This window comes from Salmo salar, chromosome 14 (assembly GCF_965601325.2).
Source record: "Salmo salar chromosome 14, fSalSal1, whole genome shotgun sequence".
In the NCBI taxonomy this organism is placed as follows: domain Eukaryota; kingdom Metazoa; phylum Chordata; class Actinopteri; order Salmoniformes; family Salmonidae; genus Salmo; species Salmo salar.
The window spans coordinates 70,432,309-70,453,320 of NC_138304.1; the positions used below are offsets into that span (position 1 = coordinate 70,432,309).

General features: G+C 44.5%; 1 protein-coding gene across 1 annotated transcript; it reads left to right on the forward strand.

Moving 5' to 3' along the window:
- The first annotated feature begins 411 nt into the window (after positions 1-411).
- LOC106570004 (hepatic leukemia factor) lies at positions 412-20,748 on the forward strand. Its single transcript, XM_014141848.3, has 4 exons — positions 412-1,478; positions 7,603-8,025; positions 14,844-15,109; positions 15,785-20,748. Exons 1-4 carry the CDS (start codon positions 1,289-1,291, stop codon positions 15,998-16,000), a joined length of 1,095 nt encoding a protein of 364 aa, XP_013997323.1. The 5' UTR covers positions 412-1,288; the 3' UTR covers positions 16,001-20,748.
- The last annotated feature ends 264 nt before the right edge of the window (positions 20,749-21,012 follow it).

Below are 21,012 nucleotides of genomic sequence, written 5' to 3' on the forward strand. Positions count from 1 at the left end.
CCACACCCCAAGTAGTCTACAAGGAATTTAATAGTAACATTTTTTTTTTCATAAATCAGAGGGTACTGGACATTGCAAAGCAATTCCATTCTTGTGTAGGTTTAGGATTGGTTACAGTTGTGGAGTTTGTGTGTAACCTACAGGACCCGTGATCTTAATCAGATATGTACATTGGTCCATTCATCTCGTGGTTACTAGTTTAGCTTTATAACTGACATTAAGGTCAACCACGTGTTCCATCCATTGGTTACATTAAAAGTTATGCAGTAATTGGTTACAGTAATCGACAACTCCCCCTGACTGGTTTGTTTATGAAGGGGTGGTGCTCATTAATGTTGTTTTGGGCGTTTTAGGAGTTGTAGATCATGAATATTGATCAGCCTCTCCCCAGCGCCAATCCCCTGTGAGCGGTGATGTCACGAGAGCGGCCCGTGTTCGTTCCAGCTGACTCTTGCCGCGCTCGGTTGCTTCCTTGCTCGTAGCCTACAGAAAGGCAGGGAAAGAAGGTAAACGACAAAAATAACGAGAGCGAAAGACGGAGGGAGCGACATCGACTAAGTAGGGAGAGGAAAAACAAGAGACCTCAACACCTATCCTACTCATGTTGGATATTATTTGACGAATACTTTTTTCCCCCCTCGTATCACCCCCCGCCCACACGTATTTTCTCTATTATTGGATTTCCAGGTATCGCTCCACAATCCATTTTACTCCATGGACAACCCTCAGGTTTGTTTTATTTTTGTCCAGGTCAAGAAGAAAATCAACTCGGTTTGATGCCTATTATCCTCAATTAAACGGACATCATCAAGCAAGGCATTTTGGCGATATCTGAGCGCTGACGTGCAACTTTGTTTATCTCATAGATAGAGGCAGGGATAAGTGATTAACTCTTAAAGGGCACATTGCATCTGTTAAGGATATTGAATAGGAACACATTTTACCATGAACATATTTTTGAGGACATCATTTTCACTTTTGATTTTCTCATGGAAAGTTGGAAGAGCAATAGCAATAGTTTATTGTTGATATCAAGTTATATTTGTCATGTCGAATTTTACTATTATTCTCTAGCACTTAATGCATATTTAGATAGGCTAACATTTGGTGTTCGAATGAGGTAAATAACAGTCGGTCTAGCAGTGTGTTTTCAGCTGCCCACCTGTCCACCTTTTTAATCGTCACGTCACTGTGTTGTGAACCCGCTGACAGCCAGTCAATCGTTTTGTGGATTAATCGGATAAATTCCGCGCTCATTCCACCGTGGGAATCAACCACCATCCCAATCATGTCTAGGCCGCTCACACAGCTCCTACCGCCTGACCTCCCGGCTGGAGCGAGCCCACAGTTCGGCACGGGTAACCTTGCGGGCAGTGTCCCGACCGGTGGACACTTGAACTCCATGGCCAGCCTCAAGACTCTCCTACAGCTGCCCATCAAGGTTGACCAGCGAGCGAAAGACTGCTGTGCAATGAAAGGTGAGGTTTGTGTGTGTGGTGAGAGCAGGAAGGGGACCGTATATGCATAACAAATATTAAAATAAATACACATACACACAGGTTGGCCTGCAATCTTTGTTTTTATTCCATTTGCTTGTTTCATGTTTATAAATATAAAGCATTCTTGCATTAACTTGTATAATGCATTACTTCTTATGGCAATAGGTTCATATTTTTGTTGCCAGCAAAAACACATACACAGCATAGAACATGAGTGTGTTTATCCTTCGTTAAGGACAAAGCTCATGATATTAATGTACACTGAGTGTAAAAAACATTAGGAACATATTTTAGTTTCACCCCCTTTTGTGATCAGAACAGTCTCAATTCGTTTGGGGCATGGATTGAACAAGGTGTCGAAAGCGTTCTATAAGGATGCTGGCCTATGTTGAGTCCAATGCTTCCCATAGTTGGCTTGATGTCCTTTGGGTGGTTGACCATTCTGGATACACACAGTAAACTTTTGAAATGGAAAAACCCAACAGCGTTGCAGTTCGAAACACGCTCAAACCGGTGCACCTGGCACCTACTACCATACCCCGTTCAAAGGTCTTTAATCTTTTGTCTTGCCCATTCACTCTCTGAATGGCACACATACACAATCAATGTCTCAATTGTCTCGAGGCTTAAAAATCCTTTAACCTGGCCCTTCCCCTTCATCTATTGTATGGGGTGGGAGGTAACCTAGTGGTTAGAGCGTTGGGCCAGTAACCGAAAGGTTGCTAGTTCGAATCCCCGAGCTGACAAGGTAAAAATCTGTCGTTCAGTTAACCCACTGTTCCTAGGCCGTCATTGTAAATAATAATTTGTTCTTAACTTACTTGCCTAGTTAAATAATAAAACAACATTCTATACTTTATTGAAGTGGATTTAACAAGTGACATCAATCACCTGGATTCACCTGGTCAGTCTATGTCATGGAAAGAGCAGGTATTCCAAATGTTTTGTACACTCAGTGTATAAGGATGTCTAACATGAGCTCTCAATCCAAAAAACATTGATCCAACAAACACAGACTAGATACATTGTAAATGGTCAAATGTTAACTAAGGGTGGGGGCAGGGAAGGTTGTTAAATGTAATGTAAAAAAAATAATGTACCCAAAAGTAGTTATTTATCATGAAGGCCATAAGAATGACTATATATTGCTTATACTGATAGAAATATTAAAATCTCACCTTTCTGGCAAGTAGTTATAAAATGCTGAGGTGTTCACACTACATATATGATGAAAATATGAAAAATCATGTATGATTTATTTCCTATTCAACAAAAGTTGGGGAAAGGGCTTGAAATGATTAAAATGCATTCTAAATATAGTAACAATCAAATGATTACGGTAATGACTTACTATAATATTTAATCTTTCTTATAGCTGTAAAATAAGTATGATCATACTTTGTGACAGTACAAAATTGACATCATTTCATATAACCGACAACAGAAAAGACGCCATTCAAACGCCTATTGACTTGTTACAACTTCAACTTTAAGCACAAAATGATTTAGTTGCTCTGTAACCAAGAGAAAGTGGTCTTGTTTATATTGTTCTAAATTATTTTGTATTTTTTTCATGTTGAGAGCTCTAAGTCCATCTGAGAACATCACAGTGAGAGATATTTTCTTTCTGCAATCGCTAGCCTCACCTGTTTTCATATGCTGTATTCATTGTAAGCGGAGCTGCACGCTTCACAGCCAGAGGAAATCGATCCTTTGTTTAGATAGGCCAGAAAATGTGTCGCTCCCTATGCAAATAAGGCGTCAGATTTCACATACTGCATCTCAGATGAGAACAGCATGTGAAGCGGGGACAACCAGAACTTTGAGTCAAATCAAATTTTATTGGTCACATGCTCCAAATACAACCACTGCAGACTTTACAGTGAAATGCTTAATTACGAGGACATTCCCAACAGTGCAGAGTTAAAAAGAGAGACAAATATTTGCTAAATAAAAAAGGAAATAGTAACACAATAATAACAATAACGATGCTATATACAAGGAGTACCAGTACCGAGTCATTGTTCAGTGGTATGAGGTAATTGAAGTAATATAGTATGTACAAGTAGGTAGGGGGAAAAGTGACTAGTCAATCAGGATATATAATAAACAGAGTAGCAGCAGTGTGTGTGGCGTCAAAATGCATGTGTGTGCGACTGTATGTAATGTGTGTTTTGGAGTGTCAGTGCAAAACAACTGAGAAATAAATAATAGAGGGCTTTAATGTAAATTGTCTGGGTAGCCATTTGATTAACTGTTCAGCAGTCTTGTGGCTTGAGGGTAGAAGCTGTTCAGGAGCCTTTTGATCAAAGACTTGGTGCTCCTGTACCGCTTGCCGTGCGGTAGCAAAGAGAAGAGTCTATGACTTGGGTGGCCGGAGTTTTTGACAATTTCTAGGGTCTTCCTCTGACACTGCCTGCATAGCCGTGGGAAGTAGTTGGGGTGGGACTGGACTAATCTTTTTGCCTGTTCTGGCACTGCAGACGGCTATATTGGTCTGTTAATACAGGACTATTAAATGCCCGGTGCACTACTTTTCTGAAAAATTATTTATTTCAAATATAATTTAGATTTTTTTCAGGGGGGGCTGCAGCACCCTTAGCAACCCCGTACTTCCCGCTGCAATGACCGCCTGGTATAGAGGTCCTGGAGGGTAGGGAGTTCGGCCCCAGTGATATACTGGGCCATATGCACTACTCTCTGTAGCGCCGTGTGGTCGGATGCCGAGCAGTTGCCTTACCAAGCGGTGATGCAGCCAGTCAAGATGCCCTCAATGGTGCAGCTGTAGAACTTTTTGAGGATCTGAGGGCCCATGACAAATCTTCTCAGACTCCTGCCTCCTGAGGGGGAAGAGGCATTTTCGTGCCCTCTTCACAACTGTGTTGGTGTGTTTGGACCATGATAGGTCCTTAGTGATGTGGACACCGAGGGACTTGAAGCTCTCGACCTGCTTTACTACAGCCCCGTCGGCAGACTTAATGTGATGGTGTTGGAGACTTGCGCAGCCACGAAGTCGTGGGTGAACACGCAGGGGGGTCAGCGTGGCAGATGTGATGTTGCCTACCCTCACCACCTGGGGGGCAGCCCGTCAGGAAGTCCAGTATCCAGTTGCAGAGGGAGGGTTCAGTCCCAGGATCCTTAGTGATGATCTCGAAGGTCACTATGGTGTTGAATGCTGAGCTGTTGTCAATGAACAGCATTCTTCCTTTTGTTCAGGTGGGATTGAGCAGTGTGAAGTGCAATAGAGATTGCGTCATCTGTGGATCTGTTTGGGGCGGTATGTAAATTGGACTGGGTCCAGGGTTTCTGGGATGATGGTGTTGATGCGAGCCATGACCAGTCTTTCAAAACATTTCATGGTTACAGATGTGTGTTACAGGGCGGTAGTCATTTAGACAGCCACTGTGGCTAAGAACGCCAAGGTAACCTATGTTGGTTTGCTTGAAACATATAGGTATTACAGACTCAGGGACAGGTTGAAAATGTCAGTGAAGACACTTGCCAGCTGGTTAGCGCATGTTCTGAGTACGCGTCCTGGTAATCTGTCTGTCCCTTGTGAATGTTAACCTGTTTAAAGGTCTTACTCACATTGGCTTTGGACAGTGTGATCATACAGTCGTCCGGAACAACGTGCTCTCGCATGGTTCAGGGTTGCTTTCCTCGAAACAAGGATAGAAGGCATTTAGCTTGTCTGGTAGGCTCGTGTCACTGGGCAGCTCTTGGCTGGGTTTCCCTTTTGTAATCTGTTAAGACACATCCGATGAGCATCAGAGCCAGTGTTGTAGGATTTGATCTTAGTCCTGTATTGACATTTTGCATGTTTGATGGTTCGTCGGCGGGCATAGCGGGATTTCTTATAAGTGTACGGATTAGTGTCCTGCTCCATGAAAGTGGCAGCTCTAACCTTTAGCTCAGTGCGGATGTTTCCTGTAATCAATGGCATCTGGTTGGGATATGTACGTATGACCACTGTGGGCACATCGTCATTGATACACTTATTAATGAAGCCGGTGACTAATGTGGTAAACTCCTTAATGCCATTGGAAGAGTCCCAGAACATATTCCAGTCTGTGCAGCCGAAATAGTTCTGTAGCTAGTCCCCTAAAATAAGGAACTTAGCGTTTAGGTTAAAGGGATGTCACAACCTTAGGCGGCTGCTGTCCGTACACAAACAACATTCACATTGACTAACAGCCTCCCCCTGGTGGCTATAGAGTTGAACAGCAGCCCTCCACCATTTCCATGGATGTCTTTGTGTAAGAGGTGACGTTGACCAAGACTGACAGTTCCTCCAATGGAGTCGGGGCACAAAGGGCCTACCAGCATCAAGTTCACCATTAGAGCATGCATAGTTGGGATGCATCACTAATGTTAAGGGATGGAGAAGGGTTTTATTACATGAGATGGAGTCTTGAGTGTTTTTTGCATCCAACATATTTGCTTGCCTGTGGCTTCGATGCATGATGCATTTCCCTTTGAACAGAAACAGTATATTTCTCTCCTTGGTTGGCTTGCTTGCTTTGTTCGACACCCTCATATACACCCACTTGCTGTCCGTATCTCTCCTCTCCTACCTCTTCTGTCCGCCTCTCCATCCTCTAGCACATTTACCAAATCCCCCTCATTCACTCCTCTTGCACTTGTCACATCTCCCTCAATCCCCCTTCACTTCTATCTCTTTTCTCATCCCACTTCTTTTCTTTGCATTGCATATCTCTCTGTCTATCCTTTTCTCTCCTCTCTTCTGTCACTCCTCCTATTTCCACTCCCTCTTCTTTCTCTCCTCACCCTCTTTATTCTCATCTCCTATATTTCCCCTCGTCCACCATAATCGCTCTGTCATCCATCTCTCCTCCTATTTGAATCTCTTTAGTCTCCTCTTCCCTTTCCTCTTCCTTATCACCACATCTCCTCTTATATTCATTCCCCCGTCTATATTTTCTGTCTCCATCCTCCTACCTAATTACTCCTCTGTTCCATCTCTCCTCTCTCCTGTCTATTTATGATTTTTGCATTGCTTTTTCTCTCAATTTCTCTCCTCTCTCCTCCCTTTCACCCCTCTCACGTCTCCTCTCTTCTCTATCATCTCTCCTGTCTGTCTGGCTTATTTTGCATTCCCTTTTTTTCTCCTCTCTCTCTCTCTCTTTCCTCTGCATGTCTCTCTCCCTCTTCCAAAACTGTGTGTGTGTGTGCTGACAATAATGTGCTGGGCTGTCCTGCTGGCCAGTACAGCCCTGGTGTGATCATCACACTATGAATCAGCCCTGTCACATCCTTCCCTACCCCTTCTACCCTCTATCTGATCTCCTCTGCCTAGCTCTCAGCGGTGTCACACTGATAGTGATCCCCCATTTTGGAGCCCCCTCTCCTTGCTCATTAATGTGATGGCTCTCGCCTCCCCTTATTATCCTCGCTAAGATGCCAACTCGAGGGAGTGAGGGCTGAGACACGAGACGATGCCACCTCCGCCAATAATGTTAGCGTATCATCTCACTCCCTCGTTATGTTAGCGTCTCACTCTTTCCTCATGGTGTTAGCCTAGCATCTCTCTCTTTCCTCATGATGTTAGCCTAGCATCTCTCTCTTTCCTCATTATGTTAGCTTAGCATATCACTTCCTCTTCATGATGTCAGAGTAGCATTTCAGTTCACCTTCATGATATTAGCATAGCATCTCACACCCTTACTCACATTTGTCAGCCAGCCTGCGTGTGGATGGGAAGACTGCTGGCACTGTTGCTGATGCAGCCATGAAATGGCGGTTGGTTGCCTGCAGAGCTGTTGAAGGCACAAGGCTCCCAGGCAGATTATGTGATGATAAGCGACAGCAGTGATGAACACTGAACAGGCTGGATTTTTGCACTCAATGACCCTCTCTCTCTCTCGCTCTCTCCCCTTTTCCTCCAATTTTTCTCTTTCATTAATTCTCTTTATCTCGCTCTCTCTCCCCTTTTCCTCCAATTTTTCTCTTTCATTAATTCTCTTTATCTCGCTCTCTCTCCCGTTTTCCTCCAATTTTTCTCTTTCATTTATTCTCTCTCCATCTCGCTCGCTCTCTTTCTCCATCTCCTTTCTATCTCTTTCTCCCCATCTCCCACTAACAGATAAAGACAAGCCCCAGGACTCAGACGAGGACTCCATGGGTGGGGTTCCAGGTGGCCGGCCTTCCCAGTCGGCCTTCCTGGGGCCCCATTTGTGGGAGCGCACGCTGCCCTGCAGCGACGGGGGCCTCTTCCAGCTGCAGTACATGGACCTGGAGGAGTTCCTGACTGAGAACGGCATGGCCATGCACAACAAAGGTGGCAACGGCTCCAGCGCCAGCGCCCAGGTGCCCTCACAGAGTTCCCTGCAGTCGGCCGTGCCCAACCAGAGCTCCCAGTGCCCGCCGTCATCCCCTCCGCCATGTTCGTCTTCATCGTCCTCCATGTCCTCCTCCTCATCCTCCTCCTCGCTGCTGGGCCTGGACAATGTGCCGCTGCCACCAAACGGACTGCCAGGCATGATGGGAGGGCCCGAGTGCCTACATGGTTAGTAGTAGAGCTCTGCTACCTGACCCGAGCCCGATGGGCCCCAACATTATACATCGGGTTAGGGCCTGTTTTTTCCATCAATAACTAAGGTACTAGTAGGGCTCGGGTATCGCTAAATTAATCACTAACGTTTTGAAGCTGAGCCATTTGCTCGTGTTCTGCTGCGCAGTACAGCCATATCTGACTAAGATCATAACACGATGTCAGAAGTCCTTAAACCTCTGCAAATATAAGACAGGAGAAATTATTATTTTTTAAAAACATTTCCTCGAGTGTAGAGTGACCAAAAGTAGCTAACAGCTAACTGCTCTCTCATGTCTCTTCGTTTGCAGAGCAAAGCCAGAGATACTTTTGAGGAGATGGGAAACTCCATTGGCATCGTATTGACGGCCATTTTGTACGTTGCACATGCTACGTCAATGGGCCGTGCTGTGCATTCTGGGCGATTCTGGGACATGGAGAGATCTCCTTCAAGGAGTGAATGAGAGTCAAGTGGGCGCTAGCTCAAAAACGCAACCTTAGCATGACGTTCGTCAACAAGAAGTACAACATTACAAATACTTTCCGAGATGTGAGATACTTACTGTAACTTGCTATCTGTAATATTGTAGAACTTTGGAATCATGACATTACGTACTTTTCAAGGAAAATAGGGACGTTTCTTGACTCATATCCTGACTTTGAGAAGGGATTGCGTGACGATTAGCTTAGCAATCGCGTGATGCAGCATGACAATGTGAATGCGATTGGTCGAAAACTGCTGGGTGGGGCGTTATACATTCCCCTATTCGTTGGCCAATGGGATTCCTATGTCCTCCTTTCTCTAATATGTCTGGCAGAGTAGCCCAAGCAGAGCCGTTGCTATGGATACACAGACTCAAAGCCGCCATGAGCAGAACGCATGCGGAGTGGGCTGCCTGCACGCAGGGAGTGATCGAGTGACAGAGAGGAGCCGCTAATGGCAGAAGCAATCAGGCCTGGGTATGGTAGGGCCTGAACGTCGCAGGTCGGGCTTAAAATTCATGCCCATGCAGGGCTCTAGTTAGTGTGTGGTAAAAGAGGGGAGGGTGTGGGTGGGTGTAGGTATGTACTGTGTGTGTGTGTGTGTGTGATTGTGTCCATGTGAGTGTTTGTTTCTGTGTGTAGCATACGTTGGAACTGAAATTATTTCCCCATCGTTTCATTCTGAACAGAACCACTTTTTTTCCCCCATTTTTGTTCTGACCAGCGAAATAAAGTTTTGAGCTGGTTCGGCCCCCAAAAAAGTATTGGTTTATATCGTTCCTTTTTTAACCTGTCAAATCAACCGTTTTTTTTACATGTAGCTCATGAATGACTTCACCAATCGTTGAGGACAGAGCAGGCAAGCTAGTTGTTTACATGCGTAATGGACAGACAAGTGTAGCCTATGGCGCAAGATGCAAATTAAATTTTGCGGGTTGAGGAGGCTTGAAGTGCCGGGCATCTTGTTATGACATGCGTTATCTGAATTAGATCCACTGAATTCTGCCTAGGAGGAGCGGATTCTATGGAGGAACTTTGAATGTCCTTTGAGCTAGCTAGCTAACAAGCTTGTGTGTGCAGAGCGGCACCAAAATGAAAAACACGTCTTACCTTTTTGTAGATTTATAAATCCAACGTGAAACATGTTAACTAGCCTAGGCCTATAGTATCCTTAACTAGCATTAAAAAGTATTCTCTAGATAATTAAAAATATCTCTCCCTATCTTTTGAATCAAGTTCGGGGCGGCAGGTAGCCTAGTGGTTAGAGCGTTGGACTTGTAACCGAAAGGTTGCAAGATCGAATCCCCGAGCTGACAAGGTAAAAATCTGTCGTTCTGCCCCTGAACAAGTTAACCCACTGTTCCTAGGCCGTCATTGAAAGTAAGAGTTTGTTATTAACTGACTTGCCTAGTTAAATAAAAAATTGTAATATCAGTACAGTATGCTTCCAGTGTCTGCCTGCAGCTTGAGCGCTTTGCATAAATGTTTGGTTGCGGTTCCCATTCTTCTAAAATGACTGTTCTGTTCCGGAACAGTATGGATCACTTTCGCTCCAGGTTCTGTTTACTTATAAATATATATATATTTTTTGGATTTGTACTTTTACCCCTTTTTCTCCCCAATTTCATGATATCCAATTGGTATCCAGTCTTGTCCCATTGCTGCAACTCCCCTACGGACTCGGGAGAGGCGAAGGTCGAGAGCCATTCTCTCCGACCAGGGAGAGAAATATACTGTTTCTGTTCAAAACAACCCTACCAAGCTGCACTGCTTCTTGACACACTGCTTGCTTAACCCGGCCGTATCAATGTGTCGGAGGATACACCGTCCAGATGGCGACCGAGGTCAGCCTGCAGGCGCCTGGCCCGCCACAAGGATTCGAGTCCGATGGGACAAGGAAATCCCAGACGGGCTAATCCAGATTGTGCGCCGCCTCCTGGCCACAGCTGGCTGTAACACAGCCTGGGATCGAACCCGGGTCTGTAGTGACGCCTCAAGCACTGCGATGCAGTGCCATAGACCTCTGTGAAACACGCGGGAGGCCCAGGTTCTGTTTCTGTGCCTTGAACCGGTTCGAAACCCCGGTGTGTAGGTGAGGGATTATTTTTGACCATATGTTTGCGTGTTTTGCATTGGTGTGTGTCTGAGCAATGTCACAAGATCGCAATGTTACAAGATGACTGAAACTGTCATTGCAGTAGTTGCACCTTCCTCAACATGCCCCATGTCGGCATTGGTCGGTGGGGGAAAACACGGCAGTTTGTGAAGCTCCAAGGCAAAAACGAATATTTAGGAGGGCCAATAGAACTGCTTTATGTTTTATTCCAAAGTACAAACGCCTCATTGTGCATTGATAAATCCCCTGTCTAGTGCGAAATTGGTGGCTTGATGCTAGCGGAAGATGATCAGGGGACAAAAACAAGCAGAAGCTATATACAAAGGGTAAAAAGACAGGGTATAGTCTCAAACAACTTGTCCAATAGACTATTCAGGGCCCTTTATTTTGACTCTTGGTTTTATTGTAATTAACCTCTTAAACTCTGACGCCCTCTGGTGGCATTTTCTAAACGAAGCATAATATTGTATACTACCCCCATGAAGTGCATTTTGTTTCCAAAATTACAAATACATGCTTTACAATGTCCATCAGGGTGTACCCTTTCCATGACTAGACCTACATTGCATACTCTTATGACATCGCCAGCAGTAAGATTTGAGTTTGATTTCCAAAAAGACAAGGGCTGTAGCTTTCAAATGACGTGTCACTTTCTATTTTCTGACAAAACGTTCACGCCGGACCAAAACAGATCTGCTAAATCCCTTCTACACAAACAGACTAACTTTACGAAGAACAAAATATACTGCTCAAAAAAATAAAGGGAACACTTAAACAACACATCCTAGATCTGAATGAAATAAATAATCTTATTAAATACTTTTTTCTTTACATAGTTGAATGTGCTGACAACAAAATCACACAAAAATAATCAATGGAAATCCAATTTATCAACCCATGGAGGTCTGGATTTGGAGTCGCACTCAAAATTAAAGTGGAAAACCACACTACAGGCTGATCCAACTTTGATGTAATGTCCTTAAAACAAGTCAAAATGAGGCTCAGTAGTGTGTGTGGCCTCCACGTGCCTGTATGACCTCCCTACAACGCCTGGGCATGCTCCTGATGAGGTGGCGGATGGTCTCCTGAGGGATCTCCTCCCAGACCTGGACTAAAGCATCCGCCAACTCCTGGACAGTCTGTGGTGCAACGTGGCATTGGTGGATGGAGCGAGATATGATTTCAATTGGATTCAGGTCTGGGGAACGGGCGGGCCAGTCCATAGCATCAATGCCTTCCTCTTGCAGGAACTGCTGACACACTCCAACCACATGAGTTCTAGCATTGTCTTGCATTAGGAGGAACCCAGGACCAACCGCACCAGTATATGGTCTCACAAGGGGTCTGAGGATCTCATCTCGGTACCTAATGGCAGTCAGGCTACCTCTGGCGAGCACATGGAGGGCTGTGCGGCCCCCCAAAGAAATGCCACCCCACACGATGATTGACCCACCGCCAAACCGGTCATGCTGGAGGATGTTGCAGGCAGCAGAACGTTCTCCACGGCGTCTCCAGACTCTGTCACGTCTGTCACATGCTCAGTGTGAACCTGCTTTCATCTGTGAAGAGCACAAGGCACCAGTGGCGAATTTGCCAATCTTGGTGTTCTCTGGCAAATGCCAAACGTCCTGCACGGTGTTGGGCTGTAAGCACAACCCCCACCTGTGGACGTCGGGCCCTCATACCACCCTCATGGAGTCTGTTTCTGACCGTTTGAGCAGACACATGCACATTTGTGGCCTGCCGGAGGTCATTTTGCAGGGCTCTGGCAGTGCTCCTCCTGCTCCTCCTTGCACAAAGGCGGAGGTAGCGGTCCTGCTGCTGGGTTGTTGCCCTCCTACGGCCTCCTCCACGTCTCCTGATGTACTGGCCTGTCTCCTGGTAGCGCCTCCATGCTCTGGACACTACGCTGACAGACACAGCAAACCTTCTTGCCACAGCTCGCATTGATGTGCCATCCTGGATGAGCTGCACTACCTGAGCCACTTGTGTGGGTTGTAGACTCCGTCTCATGCTACCACTAGAGTGAAAGCACCGCCAGCATTCAAAAGTGACCAAAACATCAGCCAGGAAGCATAGGAACTGAGAAGTGGTCTGTGGTCCCCACCTGCAGAACCACTCCTTTATTGGGGGTGTCTTGCTAATTGCCTATAATTTCCACCTGTTGTCTATTCCATTTGCACAACAGCATGTGAAATGTATTGTCAATCAGTGTTGCTTCCTAAGTGGACAGTTTGATTTCACAGAAGTGTGATTGACTTGGAGTTACATTGTGTTGTTTAAGTGTTCCCTTAATTTTTTTGAGCAGTGTATATAGATTAGTTACAGACCAGGGAATACAATCCGAGCGCTTAGAGAAATGATCAAATTCAGGAATCAATCGTAGAAATGTTTAGCACAATAAATCATTTTAATGACCCGTGGAGAGGAAAGGGTTTTAAGGACTGCAATACAGTAAAAACGAGAGAGGGAGAGTCCAGTTGAGTGTTCTCCTTGCATGTTTTAAAACCTCTCTCTCTCCCTCCCCCTTACTCCCTCTCTCACACGCTTGGGCCATGTGCAGGCGTTGTGTCACGTGCCGATGCAGAGAGCAATGGCGCGAGAGAGAGCAAGAGAAGGGAGGGGTTGGAGGGAGAGAGGCATAAAGAGGGAGTAAAGCAGAGAGAGCGAGCGAGCTCTGGTGAGCCCTAGCATAATATTGCATAAGACTAGCCTTACATAAAGAAGCCGTGAGATTTACATTGCAGAGATATCCCCACCATGTCGCCATACCATTTTTACACACTGAACAACATTGTGACATAACATTTCAGAATGACATGTTGTTGACATAAGGACTGAGGGAAAGACTGCTATGAAATGAAAGGTGAGGTTTATTGTGTGTGTGTGTGTGGGGGCGGGGGGGTGCTGCTTTAGACAGCTGTGCTCTCTCTGTGTTATTTTCTGAAGGAGGGAGGAAGAACGTGAGGAAGACTGGTTTGTCCTATGGATACTTACAAAGGAAGGATTTTGTGCATATTTTAAATAGAAGATGTAGGGGGTGTGGGGTAGGGATTGGAGGGGTATTGTAGGAAACTGTCTTTGTGGTGGCTATGTAGCGAGAGGACTGGGGAGCGCATTTTATGTAACACTTCCTAAAGCACATTCCATTTCAGCATTTCCATTTCCTCAAGTGTTTCCTTAAAAACAAAGCGCAATCAAACAATCGTTGCCAACAACCCTGCTCAGAATTGTTACCTGGAAAATGTACTTGTATTGCTATTAAGTGTGAAAAATGTTTTATATTAAAGGTGTATTTTACAACTTGATGATTGTTCCTCACTGTGAAAGTAATCTATGGCCCAGCAGATACTGTAATCAGGTTTCATTAAACAGCCACTAAAAACTTCAGCTAACTTTTAACTACCACAAGCTAACAATCAATGGAAGTGATGGGGGCATGTGAGCGTGTATTTAAAAACCAAATCACCTTTTAAGTAGCATCAAACCAAATATGGAGTAGATTTGAATTGATTTCAGGTGATTTGGATATTCTTCTTAAACATGCTCACATGCCCCCATCACTTCCACTAATTATCTTGTGGGGGCTAAGGTTAGCTGAATTTTGTAGTGGCTGTTTAAAGAAAAACTGTAATCAATGATTACAGTTTATCTTGGCTCATAGATTACTTTCAGGGCGAGCAACCATCTAACATCAAGCTGTAAAATGGTGAACTACTCCTTTGAAGATCAAGCATATTTTACTGACTGAGGGTAAAATAGAGTGACATTGACCAAAGGTTTAAAGAGGGGAGATGGCAAGGGCCATAAGAAAGCTTAGCGCTGCATGTAGGTTGTTTACCCAGCAACACTGTTTTTGGATCAGTTTCAACCTTTTGCCCAAAATGGTTGTTAATAAGATTGGGCTTTGGTGCCATTTTATCCTGGATCAGCCAGCTGCCAACTCAACCCCAAAACTGACTGAGTGATGTGGCCTCTGCTTCCACCTGGTGGCTGACCAGTAACACTGCAGCCTCCGTGCAGCAGCCTGTTTATAAACGTGTCATGTGTGATGATGCCTTTATACACAGAAATAACTCATCCTCTATACCTTATTATCGGCATGCTTGAGGCTTTGACCTTTCACACTGGCCATGGAGAAAAGTATGTGATCAACCACAATTTCTTTTTTTTTTTTTTGCCCCTCTCCGTATAGGTGGCCAAGTTGGGCCTCCTGACCTCTCGCCCTCCTCCACCACCACTTCTCCCTGTCCCCCCGGGCCTCCAGGGGGCCCGCCGGTCACCAGCGGCACTGCTGACGTCATGGTGAACTTTGACCCGGACCCGGCGGACGTGGCGCTGTCCAGCGTGCCGGGCCAGGAGGCCTTCGACCCCCGAAGGCACCGCTTCTCGGACGAGGAGCTCAAGCCACAGCCCATGATCAAGAAGGCACGCAAGATGCTGGTGCCAGACGAGCAGAAGGTGCTACATTTCTTACAATTCTTGTCTTTAAATGGAGTTTGCACCAAAGAAGCTTAATGGTAGAGTTAACAAAATGTAATCCTAAAAAAAGCAGGTGAACTTCCTGCTTAAGTGAATGACAATGTGGGCATGCCTCAAGGGAGGGCACACATTGGGAATGGGCAAGTTTAAGTTCTGTTGCTGTCTGTAGGCAGGAGGTCCTCCCCGCTGCGTGTGATGTCATATTGCTGAGTCTACCTTTTAATAGATGTGCAGCTTTCTTTACAGGCTGAATTCAATGAATTAAAACGAATTACGTAATTGAGGTGCACGCGTTCATCTTTCTTGCTCATTGTAGAGCAGAAGAAGTAGTTATACGTTCCTGATGGAACTGGCATGTAGATGTGCATGTAACACCATGGTAAGAATAAGGTAGGAAACTGTCATATTGCTGTCTGTAGAGTAGCTAATTGTGACGGCATTATTAGTAAGGCTCTGTGTATTTTTCAGTAATTTCAACACAAATGTTTATACAAACCTTTATATACATGCTTCAAGTGTGCAACTACAATGCTCAGTTGTGACCCCTCTCCCCCTGCCCCCCTCGCCATCACAAAACTGAGCCTTCTTGCCCCTCTCCTCCTCTTTTCCCACACACCCTCACAACACGCCTCTACTTTGTGGTGACTTCTGCAGGACGACAAGTACTGGAGCCGGCGCTACAAGAACAACGAGGCTGCCAAGCGCTCACGTGACGCCCGGCGCCTTAAGGAGAACCAGATCACCGTGCGCGCCGCCTTCCTGGAGCGAGAGAACGCTGCTCTCAGACAGGAGGTGGCCGACATGCGCAAGGAGCTGGGCCGCTGCCGCAACATCCTCAACAAGTTTGAGAGTCGACACGGAGACTTGTGAGGAAGAGGAGGGAGGTGGTGGTGGAGGAGGAGAGAGGGGTATAAGGCAGTGGCAGCACTTTATTTGATGGGGTGCGCGTACGGCCTACGTAGACGTGACATAAGCATCGTATGACACCTGGCGTAAGCATCCATGTTGCGAGTAGCCTGCAGTGTTGTAATGAGTGCAGCCTCCATTTAGTGATTCTGTGCTATGCTGGTTTCACTTCCCGTGTCTCTTTGACGGGTATTGTCACTTGGGCGTCACGACGTCATTCAGTGTTTTATATCAGGTGCGTTGCAGTGTTTTTCCGGTTAATGCGCAGGCCATACGTGCACCCGTTCAAATGAGGTGTTCAAATCATACAGATCACAAGATAACTAATGTTTTTAAGCTATAGACAAGGAGACAAGCCAGGGGAAGACAGGTGTGTACTTTATTTCTATGACAAAACGTGTATATTTTTTAACTGTACTGGGCAGGGAGGGAGACATGGGCAAACTAGGAAACAGAGGATGAGCTACAGTATAACTAGAAGAGGAAGATTAAGAGAGGTGGTTCAGGACAGAAGAAAGCAAAGAGATTTTAACATAACTGTATATTTTTATATTTGCAAAGATGGACAGTTCAGAGGAGATTTTGGAAATAATATTTTGTATATTTTATATATGGGTGTGTTTAGTATAGAGATGGGGGCTATTGGTAAATGGATTGGTAAAGGATATATTTTGAACTCGTTAAGATAGAGGGGTCAGAGGTCATAATAGAGAATGTATAATGGTTGTATCCAGGGATAACATGATGGCAAGAGAGGATAATTATCTTAGTAAATGTTTGTGGAGATAGACAGATCGAAGATGAAACAAACATTGTATAGTTTTAATTTTGTTCTGTTGGGTTCGTTGAAGCACTTAAAGGGAATTCTCAAAAATGTTCACTTCATGTTCATCATCTCCAGTACCATTAACATGTGAAAATGGGGCATTTATGTTTTGTAGTAAAAAAGATGTTTCCAATGAATTCATCAATCGATTAGTAGGCAATGCCTACTTGTAATTGGTTAAAATCACATGATGCACACCGATGATGTCATTGGAAACACTTTTCACATATGTTGACGTTGGGGTGGTTCTGGAGATTATGAAAATGACAAATTTCCTTTTTAACTGCATTATCATCATCTCCAACACCAAACCAGTGTTTACATATATGAGAACATCACGTTTCTATTATCTGTGCTTAAAAAGATAAGAAGGGTCCTAAAAAAAAATGCTTCTCTATGACATCACCTGCAACAAGTTTTTAGCCCAAGTGAGGGTATTTTCTTGCTCCCCACGTCACCGCAAATCTCAGTGTTTGAAAATCAGTTTTTCAAATGTTGAAACTTTTGATGATGTCATTGGGTAGAACTTTTAAACTTTTTTCCCCCTACAAAACCTAGAAATACACTACACGGCCAAATATTTCAGCCACACCCGTTGCTGACTGGTTTTTAAAATCGAGCACACAGCCATGCAATCTCCATAGACAAACATTGGCAGTAAAATGGCCCGTACTGAAGAGCTCAGTGACTTTCAACATGGCACCGTCATAGGATGCCACGTTTCCAACAAGTCAGTTAATCAAATTTCTGCCCTGCTAGAGCTGTTCAACTGCAAGGGCTGTTATTGTGAAGTGGAAACGTCTAGGAGCAACAATGGCTCAGCCGCAAAGTGGTAGGCCACACTAGCTCAGAGTACTGGACCACCGAGTGCTGTCCTCGGTTGCAATACTAACTACCGAGTTCCAAACTGCCTCTGGAAGCAATGTCAGCAAAATAACTGTTCTTCGGGAGCTTCATGAAATGGGGGTTTCCATGGCCGGACAGCCGCACACAAGCCTAAGATCATGCGCAATGCCAAGCGTCGGCTGGAGGGGTGTAAAGCTCACCACCATTGGACTCTGGAGCAATGGAAACGCGTTCCCTGGAGTGATGAATCATGCATCACCATCAGTCCGTCGGACGAATCTGGGTTTGGTGGACGCCAGGAGAAACCTAACTGCCCAATGCATAGTGCCAACTGTAAAGTTTGGTGGTGGAGAAGGAATAATGGTTCGGGGTTGTTTTTCATGGTTCGGGCTAGGTCCCTTCCAGTGAAGGGAAATCTTAACGCTACAGCATACAATGACATTCTAGACAATTCTGTGCTTCCAACTTTATGGCAACAGTTTGGGGAAGACCCTTTCCTGTTTCAGCATGACAATGCCCCCATGCACAAAGCGCTCCATACAGAAATGGTTTGTCAAGATTGGTGTGGAAGAACTTGACTGGCCTGCACAGAGCCCTGACCTCAACCCCATTCAACACCTTTGGGATGAATTGGAACGCCGACTGTGAGCCAGGCCTAATCGCCCCAACATCAGTGCCCGACCTCACTAATGCTCTGGTGGCTGAATGGAAGCAAGTCCCCGCAGCAATGTTCCAACAGCTAGGGGAAAGCCTTCCCAGAAGTATGTGGAGGCTGTTATAGCAGCTAAGGGGGGGACCAACTCCATATTAATATCCATGATTTTGGAATGAGATGTTCGACAAGCAGGTGTCCACATACCCTTGGCCATGTTATGTATGTTGACACTGGTATTGTGTTGGAGATAATGAAAGTGAATTTGAAAAGTGGTGGAGTTGCCCTTTAATTTGTTATCTTCTCTTTGATTCCTTTCTGGAATTAAATCGTTTTAATTGTGTGTCTGGCACTGAGGGAGAGTGAGAGAGAGAGAGAGAAAATAAATGGAAATGCTACAGTCAGTGATCAATCGTGAGAACAGCTGCAGCCGTACAGATATTTGTGAATAAATATTGCTCAAATGTGTTGCCAGGTATTCATGTAGATGGGTGAATATGTTCGACACAGACGCACACCGCAAACAAACATTACAAGCCACACAGTCAAATAAGCTGGACCAGTGACTACATATGCATTTTTACATTAAATGACATGAATGCACGTACTCACACACATGCTCTCAGATTATCTGACACACACACACACACACTTATTTGGCCCTGAAAGCAAGCTGGACCTTGAAACGCAGGGCCGTGTATAATAGCACACAACACTTCATCACTCTCTACAGCATCGCTCTCTCCCTCTCTCTTCTGAGCCAATTTTGAATTGTGAAACTGAATTTAAACTGGTTTGGAATGGATGGCCCAGGTTAAGTCGGCAGTGTTTAGCATGAACCTGAGCATGCCGACCGTTAACACACCTCAAGTTTGATTACAATTCTTATTATTATTAGTGCGGACTATATATGGTGCTCATCCTGATCCTCCATCTGAACACACACACACACCTCAACACAGTAACTGAACTGCCTATACCTTTTATTTGTTTTGGTTTGTTCTTTATTTAGCGTATCGTGTTGTAAGAGGAAATCATATATATATATATATATATATATTGACACACAGAGTATGTCTATACCTCTCCTGAACAACTTTACCCTGTGAAACCATACACCCTAATGTACCATACACATGTACAATTAAATACAACTTTACCCTGTGAAATCATACACCCTAATGTACCATACACATGTACAATTAAATACAACTTTACCCTGTGAAATCATACACCCTAATGTACCATACACATGTACAATTAAATACGAAAAGTAATCTCTCACTAGATATGTGTGTGTATATGATATATGCTTGAACATGTGACTATAGATGTAATAATATACATGGCTTGAATATATAAATGTAGTATAAAATGATTGGAATCATTGTCAATTTCTCAGGTGTTCTGGGGGATTAAAAAAAAACTAAAAAAAAACTCTTACGATAAATCTTGATTACTGAAGTTGTTCTTTATTTTTATGGTTTGACCAGGATACATTTCGGAGCTGGCCCACTTTGGCAGTACATTTCGGTAAAATTAGATGGAATTGTACTGCGTACTACCGACTCACCTTGGTAGGGAGGTTGTAATTATACCAGTTCTGGATTTTAAGGTCTTTGTTGATTTCAGACAGGATTCAATGTTCTTTTTTATTCTTCTCTCTATTACAGTTATTATTGCTAGTATTATCGTCGTTGTCGTCGTTGTTATTATCACTACTCTTGTTTCTTTTCCTTGCTACAACTTTTTAAGTGGGAATGCAGTTCTTATTTTTATCTCCCTTTGTATTTTTCAAGACCATCTTTACTCTACTCTACTTTATTTTCCATGAGCCTGTTCACTATCCACTGAGACTATCTGCAGGTGCACTGTGAGGGCTGTAGTCTTGTCCGTGTGTGTGTTGTAATGTAACAAAAGCGGAAACAACCACAAACTATGGACTTGAAAAAACCTGGAAGAATTTGAGCTACACCTCCCAGCACAGGCTTCTAACACCACCCATCTTTTGATGGACAAAGAAGCAACTTTTTGATACCTGGGACTTGTTTGCAGAAGCTTATAAACTTTTAACAGCGGTATTTTTCTACATGTCTGTATACTGTATGATTACTACAACTTTTTGTGGGCATTTGTAGCCCATCCTCACAATGATGGTATGCTACTAAACGGCATTGCGGGTAATGTACACAGCCTATTTCCCCTTCCCCATGTGGATTATAAACTACTACCTGTTGTGACTGTTATAAATAAACTACAAATCCCATGAGCACACCACTACCCTATTGCACCAGTAATGTCTACTGATCCTGCCTATATGGATGCTGGGGAATGTGGTCTGGCTTTTCTGAAATCACCAATAAAGATTCATCCTTACTCACTGAGAAAGCTTTTGTGGTGTCTTGTGTGTTGTCATCATTTTATATCTTCTCTTTGTGTGAAACTACAGTGAATCGAACTCTCACAGCATCAGAAAGTACAACGAGAGCACTAAGGCCATTTAAGATGGTGCTACCCCCCCCCCCCCCCCGAGACCATATTAGACATCATAAAATGGCGGCCCACTGCCACCTGTGACCAGTGGGCTGGTTCAGCTGTTCGTCAACATGGATTGCTTCAAGCAGTTCCCTCTCAACTCCGTCTGCCATCTGT

What these genes read in the sequence shown, in the direction of transcription:
- LOC106570004 (XM_014141848.3), top strand. Translation starts at nt 1,289, where the DNA reads ATGTCTAGGCCGCTCACACAGCTCCTACCGCCTGACCTCCCGGCTGGA. An exon ending in AGGGCCCGAGTGCCTACATG is followed by an intron (nt 8,026 to 14,843) that starts GTTAGTAGTAGA and finishes CTCTCCGTATAG; the next exon opens with GTGGCCAAGTTGGGCCTCCT. An exon ending in TGGTGCCAGACGAGCAGAAG is followed by an intron (nt 15,110 to 15,784) that starts GTGCTACATTTC and finishes TGACTTCTGCAG; the next exon opens with GACGACAAGTACTGGAGCCG.